The sequence below is a fragment of the Ochotona curzoniae genome, unplaced genomic scaffold (assembly GCF_017591425.1).
Source record: "Ochotona curzoniae isolate NIBS_2020 unplaced genomic scaffold, NIBS_Ocur_1.0 contig_605, whole genome shotgun sequence".
Taxonomy (NCBI): domain Eukaryota; kingdom Metazoa; phylum Chordata; class Mammalia; order Lagomorpha; family Ochotonidae; genus Ochotona; species Ochotona curzoniae.
Window position 1 is genome coordinate 5,635,198 of NW_024466491.1, and position 10,462 is coordinate 5,645,659.

At 63.4% G+C, this 10,462-nt stretch overlaps 2 protein-coding genes across 2 annotated transcripts; one reads left to right on the forward strand and one right to left on the reverse strand.

The window, feature by feature from the left end:
• The first annotated feature begins 3,347 nt into the window (after positions 1-3,347).
• On the forward strand, positions 3,348-4,484 carry GDF15 (growth differentiation factor 15). Its single transcript, XM_040990952.1, has 2 exons — positions 3,348-3,506; positions 3,714-4,484. Exon 2 carries the CDS (start codon positions 3,734-3,736, stop codon positions 4,277-4,279), a length of 546 nt encoding a protein of 181 aa, XP_040846886.1. The 5' UTR covers positions 3,348-3,506; positions 3,714-3,733; the 3' UTR covers positions 4,280-4,484.
• Positions 4,485-4,711: 227 nt separating this feature from the next.
• LRRC25 (leucine rich repeat containing 25) lies at positions 4,712-7,508 on the reverse strand. Its single transcript, XM_040990903.1, has 2 exons — positions 6,411-7,508; positions 4,712-5,485 (listed from the first exon to the last, which is right to left on the reverse strand). The coding sequence occupies exons 1-2, from the start codon at positions 7,220-7,222 to the stop codon at positions 5,344-5,346; spliced, it is 954 nt and encodes a 317-aa protein (XP_040846837.1). The 5' UTR covers positions 7,223-7,508; the 3' UTR covers positions 4,712-5,343.
• Positions 7,509-10,462: the final 2,954 nt, after the last annotated feature.

Consider the following 10,462-nt stretch of genomic DNA (forward strand, 5'->3'; position numbering starts at 1 on the left):
ATGGGCGTGAGTGTGAGCTGCGTGAACAGGTGCAGCCCCCAAGGGTCGTGAGCAGATGCTTTTTTTTTTTTGAGCACTCAGAACCCAGGGGTGCCCCAAGCTGGGCAGCTGGGAGTCCCCCCACCTCCAGCCTTCACCCCCGCCTGGCCGCCGCCACCCCTCACCACCAGTGCAGTGTTCCCAGCTGCGAGCCTGGTATTCCCACATTCCCCCACCAGGTCCCTGACTCCCTGCCACCTTGTGTCTGGGGCAGCCAAGAACCCTGCCCCTCCACGCCCAGAGTTCGGCCGAGCCCCCCATCCCACCCCACCCCACCAGCCTGGGGGAGGAAAGGGGGCCTTCCCCCAACCTTGGAGCCAGGCTGGGGGCGGGGTGGGATAAGCTGGGGACTGTGGGGAGGGGATGCGGGCGGGGAGTGCAGGCTTCCTGGAGGAGGCGGCGGGGACCTTTTTGCTTACGGTGTGGAAGAATGGAAATTGGAGATGTGGTTGTCCCGAGAAGGGGAGGCACGGCACGGGGCGTGGAGTGGACAGGCTCGGGCTTGCCACGTGTCTTCTCTGCCTCTTTCTTTGGTGGTTTTTTGGTTTGTTTCTTTGCCTATTTCTTCCCTTTTTTTTCCCCCCTTTTTCTCCCCCCCCCCCCAGACACCTTCCTAGGCCCTGGTAGATGGCTCGAGGACAAACCCTCACCTTGCATGTGCAAACATCCCATATGGGCACCGGTTCTAATCCCGGCTGCCCCACTTCCCACCTAGCTCCCTGCCTGTGGCCTGGGAAAGCAGTGGAGGACGGCCCACAGCCTTGGGACCCTGCACCCGCGGGGGAGACCCGGGAGAGGCTCCTGGCTCCTGGCTTCAGATCAGCATCCCACAAGGTCCCCTTCCCCTGTAAACCCTTTCAAGTTCCCTCGTTTCTGGGTTCCGGGGCCCACGTAGGGCGTGGGGCTGCTGCCAAAACAATGGTGACCCAAGGGGATTCGTCACCCTTCCTCCAAGTGGGTGCCCTTGGTCCCGCTGCACGGGGACCCTGAGGAGTCTCCCCCCAGCCACACGGCAAAGCCAGCACAACCTCGCTCTCTGCCAGCCCCCATGCCCAGCCCATCCTCCCCACAGCCTTGCGCAGGGTGAGGGGGCAGCGAGGGGATGTGCAGGTGTTGTGGCATGCACCTGCCGCCCAGCTCCCCGCTGATGGCCCCGCATGGTCCAGGCACGCGCTATGGGCCCCCGCCACCCACGTGGGAGATCTGAACTGAGCTGCTGCCTCCCAGCCCTGGCTGTTGGGGGCGTTTGGGGATGCTAAATGAACCATCTCTCTGTCTCCTCTCTCTCTGTAATTCATAAACATGAAAAATAAGAAGCCCCCTTGCCCACAGGCCCACAGACCTCCAGCACCCGCCCTGCCTGGAGCCCAGCGGGCAGTGGCCTCGCTCTTCTCTGTTATTGATCCTGGCTGGGTGGCCAGAGCACTGGGCCTTCCGCCCGGGCCTCTCCCGGTAGCCTTTCATGCCTGGCCAAGGTCACCCGGGGCCGTGCTTCCCTGGGAGGGGGGCTTGGGGGGAGGGGGGCTTGGGAGGAGGGGACACACTTAGTCATGATGACATCTGTTTTTAAGACACCTGCTACGTGGGGGCGGGCAGGGCTAAGAGCGGTCCAGCCCCGCCATCCCCTGCCCCGAGCACTGGACTGACCGTAGCAGAACCCACGGCCTCGGGAGCAGGTGCACTGCTCCAGCGCCTACTGTTCACCCAGAGCACACATACAAACACAGGCTGAGCTTGCAGCCTGGCCGGGTCTCATGGAACTTTCTAGAAGGCTGGGGGTGGTTGGGTGGGTTCACACACTGCTCCTGCTTGTCAAACCATGTGGTGGCTGTGAGATGGGGACCCCCTAACCCTCCCCGCTATGATCCAGGCCTTCTGGGTAGGGTTTTGAAGGGTACATAGGAGTTCTCCACCTGCAGCAGTGTCTCCCATCTCTGTCCTCACAGAAGGCCCCCCTCACACACTACAGAACAACCTCTGGGTTCCTGCAGTGGAGACACCCAGGGACAAGCCTTTTTATTATTATTATTATTAATTTCTGGTCTTTTGCCCTCCCCTCCTACCCCCCTTTGCCTTCCAAGCAGAAAAACTGCAGCCACAAGCAGAGGCCGTTCCCAGATGCCCCCTCACCCTGCCCGGCTCGGTCCGGTCGGTCCGCCATGGATCATGTAGTTGGGGTGTCCCCCTACCCTGCTGCCCCCCTCGCCCCTGCAAACGTCTTTGCCCCACGGGCCACGGCCACGGACCATGGAACAGGCGGCCGGGCAGGGACGGGACACAGGCCGGCTGGGAGGCTGGAGGCGCGCGCACACACACGCACACAGACACAGAGGCGCACACACACGCGCGCACACACGCACAGACGCACAGAGACACACACACGCGCGCACACACGCACAGAGGCACACACACACGCGCGCGCACACACTGCCCGCCCCGCCGGGGGCGGACGCGGCCGAAGTCCGGGGACTATAAAGGCACGCGGCCGCGCCGGCCCTGCAGCCTCTCCAGCTCGCAGCTCCCGCAGCAGCCATGGCCGGACAGCGCTCCCCGCGAGCCGCCGCCTGCGCGCGCCTGCTCCTGCTGCTGCTGCTGCTCCTGTCGTGGCCAGCGCCGGGGTCCACGCGACCCTCGGGGGACACCCAGGCCGCCGTCGCCGCCCAAGTCCGGGAGCTGCGGAAACGCTTCGAGCACCTGCTGGCCACCGTGCGGCTGCGGGCCAACCGGACCCACGAGGACCCCGCCGCCGCGCGCACGCTCACCCCAAAACGTGAGTGCTCCGCCCCCCATCCCCAGCCGCGTGGCCGGACACGCTGCCTCAGTTTCCCCATCTGCAAATTGGGCGGGAACAGAGGTCTGCCGCGACAGCAGGGGGTGGGCGGGCGTGAGCGAGGAGTAGGTCCACCCCACGCCCCTCTCCTGGTTTGTAGGTGAGGAAGCAGAGTCCCAAGGGGGTGGCGTGGCCTCTGTCGCCCCCCAACATCGCGAGGAAGGGTGGGGTGGGGGTGGGCAGAACCTGCTGAAGCCGGTTTCCAGGCCCTGATGCAATCACCTGTCACTGCTCCCCGGTCACGCGCAGCAGGTGCCCGGGCGGAGGGCGCGGCTCCACTCCTGGAGCGCGGATCTCTGCCGTCGCCGCGCCCCCAGGGGCGGCTGGGGGTGGGAGTGGGGTGACGTGGGGCCCGGGGAGGGGGCGCTGGCCTCCCTGGGCCCTGCCCGTCCCCCAGTCAAATCCCCAAAAAGAAACATCCGCCGGGGGCCAGCGAGACATGACCGGCGGAGCCCCCCCCAACAGTTTGTGCACAATGGAAGCAACTTTGGTGCCATATATATTTTTTTTTTCCTTGTGCAAGCGTGGTGTTGAGTTCACCCAAGAGCATGTGATGAAAAGCTAGGGGAAAAAAGAACCAAAAAAAATGTTGAAATCCACACTTAGTGCATTTTGCACAACTTTCAGGACTCTGCGTGTGAGCGCGTGGATTTCAAAGTTTTTCTTGTACGCGCGGGGAGCGGCAGGCACCTGCAGGCAGGCTGTGGGGTGGGCGACGGGAAGCAGCCCACCTGCAGCTCGCCCACTCCCTGCCCACCGACCCCGTCCTTGGCGAGGGCAGCTGCGGGGCCCCCGGTGGCCACCCCACTCCCCCGAGTGACCGGTCTCTCCTCTCCTCCCACAGCGCGAGTCTCCGGGGCCGAGATGAGCCAGGCCGACCCCGAGGCGACCCGCCGCCTGCACCGCGCGCCCTGGACTTGGGATGGGACGCGGCGGCTGCCGAGGCAGCTCGGCCCGGGAGCACGCGGGGCGTCGCGCGTGAACGCGTCCCTGAGCGCGCAGCCCCGGGTGCGGGAGCTGCACCCGCCGACCCGCAGCCCCAGGCGCCGGGGTCGCAGCATCCGAGCCGGCGCTGGACAGGACGACGACTGCCCGCTGGGCCCCGGGCGCTGCTGCCGCCTGCACCGCGTGCGCGCGTCCCTGCACGAGCTGGGCTGGAGCGACTGGGTGCTGTCCCCGCGCGAGCTGCAGGTGGGCGTGTGCGTGGGCCAGTGCCCGCACCTGCACCGCACGGCCAACACGCACGCCCAGATCAAGGAGCGCCTACACCGCCTGCGGCCCGACTCGGTGCCCGCGCCCTGCTGCGTGCCCGCCAGCTACGAGCCCGTGGTACTGCTGCACAAGACGGACAGCGGCGTGTCCCTGCAGACCTACGACGACGTCCTGGCCAAGGCCTGCCACTGCGTGTGAGCCCGCTCCTCGGCCTGGCCTCGGTGGGCCGCGTGTGAGCAATGGGCTGCCACACCCACCTACCCATCCACTCCTGTCCCAACCCTTGTATTTATGTTTTTATTTATTATTAACTTATTGGGGTTGATCTGTCTGGGGGATGTGCAGGTGGGGAGGGCATTTGGTTTCCCAGAACGTGTATTTATTTAAGACTCTAGTAATAAAATTTTTAAAAAAGAAAACCTCTCAGCAGGTGTAGGAACCCTGCCCCCACCCCAATCTGTGGACGGGGTGAGGGGAGGAGCTTAGAGACGGGGGTGATGGGGTGACCTCCAGACGCTGCAGTGGGGGGCTTGGGTTTCTGGCCCCCACTGCACCCCGGGTGTGGTGGCACCTAGACTCCCATTCACCCTGCCTCTGGTCTTTCATACAAAAAGAGCAGTGAGGAATCAATAAGTGGAGGAATATATTTTCACGCATGTGGAGAGGGGGTGCCGTGGTGGAGCGGGGTTAGTCTGCAACCTGCAGTGCTACCGTCCCACATGGGCACCAGTTTGAGTCCAGCCTGCTCCACTTCCGATCCAGGGCAAGCTCTGGTTCCCCAATCCTGCCCAGGGAGGGGAAAAGTTAAAAAAAAAAAAAAACAGGAAGGTGACATCAAGTGTCGCCCCTCCCCCTCAGCTCTGGAGAAGGAACAAAAGTTAGGGGGGAAACCAGGAAACACAGTTTTCCGGAGCGGAAGGAGGCGGCAGGGCTGACAGCACCTGGGTGCGAGGTGGCGTTACGGAGGGCATATGTGTGTGTGAGGGAGGGAGGCAGCCGCCCTTCCTAGGGCCGGCTGGGTAAAGAGAACCGGGGCGTGGGGGGCGAGAGATGCAGCCCCCACTGCCAGGAAGCCAGAGCCCAATGCCACTGCCAACCCCAAGCATTTATTGAGCACCACGTGCACACAGACAGCAGGGAGATGGTGCATGGGGCTGGAGTGGGTGCAGTGACTGACTCCCTGTGCTGTGAGTCTGTTAGGGGGCAGGGGAAGTGGAACTGCCTTGACTCCCCCACCCCCCGCAGTGACCCCGCAGCCGAGGTCAGTGGCTCCCGGCCACCATGTAATCATCTTCGTCCAGCGAGGCCCGTGCCAGCGTGTGCAGGTTGCAGTACACGGGCTGGTTGTCGGTGCCGTCGCCGGTGTAGTTCATGTAGAAGTCGCTGTCCTCCGAGGGGTGGGCCCTGCGGGGACACGCGGGGGTGGGGAAGAGGAGCGCTTTGAGTCCTGGGTGTTTATGCTGTGTGTGGGACGCGCGTGGACACACACACACACACAGATGTGTCGTGGGAGACTCCCAGCTTCCCGCTGGGGGGGGACGGCCTTCAGTCAGTCACACGTTAGTATGACCCCCCCCACACACAGAACAATCGGGGTTTGCTCCCTGCACAAGCGCAGGCTGGGGAAGGGCCCATGCACCCCGTGCATCCCACGGGCATCTTCCGGAGGCCCGAGAGTGGGGAGGGCGGTGATTGTGGGGGGATGGAGCCGAGCCATGCAGGACTCGGGCAGTCCCGTGCCTGTCCCCACCCCAGGGGGACCACTTCCCGTTTCCAGCCCCGATTTGCATCTGCTTTACATAGGCATGCTCTTCTTAGCAGCCCCCTCCCCCATGCCTTTGGTTCTGGCTGTGACCTGGCTCCCTCCAACCCCCCCAAAAGAGGACTTCCCCCATAAAGACCCCAGACTCCACTGTGGGGGAGGAGAGGGCAGAGCCTTGCCAGCCAGCAGCAGGTGGCACCTGTGTGTGTGTGTGTGTGTGTGTGTGTGTGTGTGTGTGTGTGTGTGTGCAGGTTGGGCGGGGGAAGAGGCCGCCCCCGCCCATTTCACTGCAGCAGATGAGAAGTTAACAGCTGGGGCAGAGGAGGCCTGACTCCCCTGTCAGAGGTGACACCCACAAAGTGTATTGCAAGGTCACCGAGGGGACGCTCGGCCCACCCCGTGAGAGCGAGTTCACTGGAGAGAGGGCTGAGGGCACGGACGGCTGCCCACCCATTTACAGACAGGCAGACTGAGGAGGGGCAAGCCACACTTTGTGTGAGACCAGCAGCAACAGCGTGGGGGCCCCATTGTCCTGCTCGCCACCCCCAACCCACCTCGGTCACTCACCCGGCCACAGGCGGCTGCCCCAGGACCATGTTCTCATAGTCAGGAACTTCTGTCGCCGAGGGGGAGCCAGGAGGGGTGGCCACTGGGGCCCGGATACCCGGGCTGTACAGCTGCTGCTGCCTCGAGCCAGGCCCCGCCTCATCCCGAGCACCGGTCCAGGCCTTGTTCAGGTCCCCATGGCCCGAGCGCCGCAGCCATTGTCTCCGAGCCAGCAGCGGGCCCAGCACGGCCAGCGTCAGCAGCAGCAGGCCACCGCCGGCCACCGCTGCTCCAACGGCAGCCGGGGCAAGGCCAGGGCCGCAGTCTGTCTCCAGGAAACTGGAAAGGTTGTACCAAGGTCCAGCGATGCCCCCCAGCCGGCACTGCAGGGGCGGCTGCTGGCCAGAGCAGTTGCCCAGCCGCACTTCATGCCAGGTGGTGAGCACACAGCTGCAGTCCGCCCTGAGGTCAAGGTGGCACAGGGCGGCCAGCGCCCCGTCGGCATGGCGCAGCACGTTGTCCGTCGCCCACAGGACCCGCAGCTGCTGCAGGTGGGCGAAGAAGGCAGGCGGCGGGAGCTCCTGCAGGCCCGTCCCGGACAGATGGAGCACCTGCAGCTGCGGGGCGTTCAGCATCTGGTCTTTCTGTGGCAGGTTCAAATCCAGGCCAGTCAAGTTCAGGCAAGTGTGGGAAAATGAGCCGCTCCAGTTCCAGGTTTTGGGAGAAAGGCAATCCGACTCGGACCCGTGGCCTCCTGGCACCTGTAGCAGCAGCAGTGACAGCAGCAGAGGCGGTGGCCGTGGCGGCAGCAGCCTGCCCGGGGCCACCCCCATTCAAGCAAACTGCAAGAGATACTCCAAGCGGAAACTTAACCCTGACCCCAAACCTGCTAAGTTTATTATGGTCCTAGCTCAGGCCGCTGCTGCAGCCTCTGCCGCCGTCCTGCCCCAGCTCTGCCTGGGGCTGGCCCTCAGTCTTCCTGGGCTGGGCAATGGGCGCCCTAACCCGGCCGCTGGCTGCCCTCCTCCTTGCTCCAGGCCCTGCCTCTTTTCCCAGCACTTTTAAACTTGACCTGGGCCCCGCCCATGAAACATTCTGGAAGCTCTGATTGGCTAAGATGGGGCCATATGCAAATAACAGGTACTCCCACCCCGCACACCCCACCGGCACCCCCAGGCTCTGGTGGGGTCTGGGACAAGAAGGGGGGCTGTAGGGATAATGTCTGAGCCAGGGAGGGGGGCTGCAACCCCGTTACCCCTGACCCAGGCCAGCAGCCCACCACCCTCCTCCCCATCTCACCCCTCCACACTTCCACGCAGGGGTGCTGCACGGTGGGTCACCCCACACGGGGGGTGGGGGCGGCCAGCGCTGCGGGCACATGGGCTGCAGACCTGGGTGCTGGCCGGCCGGGCCTGGGTGCACCCCAGGGCACCTCGGGGTGAGGGAAGAGGAAGCAGCAGGAGTGGGGGCTGGACCCGCCCCAGCCTGCCTCCAGTTCTCATGGGCCGGGGGAGGGGCGGCACGGGCCACTTCCCTGTTGCTGCCGCTGCCTGGCCTCCCCCTGCTTCCTGACCCTTCCCCGCACCACTCCTGTCCCACATTCTTTCCTTCGTTTGTTTTTTTTTTTTTTTTAAGATTTATTTGTTCTTATTGGAAAGTCAGATTCACAGAGAGGAGGAGAGACAGAGAAGAAGATCTTCCGTCTGCTGGTTCACTCCCCAAGTGGCTGCAAAGGCCGGAGCTGAGCCGACCTGAAGCCAGGAGCCTCTTCCGGGTCTCCCACACGGGTGCAGGGTCCCAAGGCTTTGGGCCGTCCTCCACTGCTTTCCCAGGCCACAGGCAGGGAGCTGGATGGGAAGTGGAGCTGCTGGGATTAGAACTGGCGCACATATGGGATCCTGGTGCATTCAAGGTGAGGACTTTAGCCACTATGCTATTACACCAGGCCCCTTTCCCTCATTCTATAGCACACCACCCAGGCAGAGAGGTAGGGGTGTTGCATTCTGGGATGGCGGGACACAAACAGGGCCAGAGACCCGGGAGGCGTCCTGCAGGCTTTCTTTTTGGACCAGGGATGTCCCTTCAGCCTGGGGCTGCAGGCTCAGCCAGGGAACTGGCTGAGCCAAGGCCACCCGGACGCTCAGGGGCTGAGCTGCGGAGGGGGCCTGGGCTGGCAGGTGGGGGATTGGGGGACCCCTGCCCACAGCCATGCAGGAGACCCGGATGGAGCTTCGGGCTTTCTGAAGTGGGCCTGGCTGCAGCTGGCGTCTGAAGAGTGAACCAGCACATGGCTAATCCCCTCTCTCTCCCTCCCTCCCTTCCTCCCTTCCTCTCTCTCTCCCTCCCTTCCTCTCTTCCTCCCTTCCTCTCTCTCTCTCTCCCTTCTTCTCTCTCTCTCTCCCCTCGCCTGTGCCAGACACCTGTCCATGGACTCGGTTTCCGGGCAGTGAGGCCACCATGACACATGCTCCGTGGGGACTCCACTGTGACAGCCCGGGGGACAGTCCTGGGCTCGGAGCTGCTGACCCTGGGCGCCTCCACCCGCCACCGGCTGTCACTTCCTCATCTCAGGGCTTCCTCCTTCTCAAGGGGCCAGTCTCCCTGGCTCGCTCGCTCTCTCTCTCACACACACGCGCGCGCACACACACGCGCGCCGCCCCTGCAGCAGCCTCTCCCCCAGGTCCCCTCCTCCAGTACCCATCTCCCCCGTCTGCCTGCCGTGATGACTTTCCTGTCATTTGCTGCCCACGACCTTGATAAGACACTTAATGAAAAAAAAAAAAACTGGCATGATGGCTCAGTGGGCTAACTCTCCACCCTACAGTGCCAGCATCCCATATGGGCACCAGTTCAAGTCCTGGCTGTTCCACATCCTATCCAGCTCCCTGCCTGTGGCCTGGGAAAGCAGTAAACCAGAAAATGAAGACCTTTCTCTTTCTCTTCCTCTTTGTAAATCTGCCTTTCCAATGAAAATAAAGCCTTCAAAAGAAAGGGCCCGGTGCGATTGCATAATGGTTAAAAAGTCCTCACCTTGAGCCAGGATCCCATATGGGCGACAATGGTTTGAGTCCCGGCTGCTCCACTTCCCATCCAGCTCCCTGCCTGTGGCCTGGGAAAGCAGTGGAGGACGGCCCACAGCCTTAGGCCCCTGCACTTGCACCAGAGACCCGGAAGAAGCTCCTGGCTCCTGGCTTCGGATCGGCTCAGCTCTGGCCGCTGTGGCTGCTTGGGGAGTGAACCAGCAGATGGAAGATCTTCTTGTCTGTCTCTCCGCCTCTCTGTATATCTGGAAAATAATAAAGATAAAATACATCTTTAAAAAACAAACAATCAATGTATCGGCCCAGCCTGCCTGGAAGAAGTTCCAGGGTTTCTTTATGCAAATTAAATCAAAGACGCCTGGTCCTCTCCCGTGGTGAGGGTTCATCCCCAGCCTGCCCTGGCTGCTGCGGCCACTCCAAGCATGAAGCAGCCAATGGAAGCCTGGGGCTCCTCCATCCTACCTTGGGGGGCCTGGGGTCTCCTGCTGGCAGGGGCCTGTGAGGGCCCTCAGCTCTCTGTGGGGTCAGCTCTGAGCCGCTGGTGGCGGAGGCTGCCACCCCTTTCCCCAGTGTCGGGGGAACCCAAGGTGCACAACACGTACTGTGGGTGCCCCCCGAAGTCCCCTTCCCTCCCGTGAGGGGGCTTCCTGGGGTCACTTCCCAGCTCCAAGGGTCGGTGGAGGGCTGAGCTGCCTGTGGGACACCAGCATCCCTCCTGTGAGAGCAGGTTGGAGTCCTGGCTGCTCCACTTTTCCAATCCGGCTTCTTTGGTATTACGCCCGGGGTGCTCGAGCCATCCCCTTCGGCGTGGGCATGGGCAGAGAGTTCGAATCCACTGCGGGGTGACTCTGCCACCCCGGAGGGCGGTCTGGACGGAGGTCCTGGCTGCTGGCCTTGGGCTGACCCAGCTCTGGCGCTTGCACCTGCAGCTTGCAGGCTCTGCTGCCCTCCTGTGGCCGCCGCCTTCGGGACTGCAGGCTCTGCTGGAGCCCCGCGTCTCGCCTCTCTGCCGGCCACCGAAAGGGCCTCCAG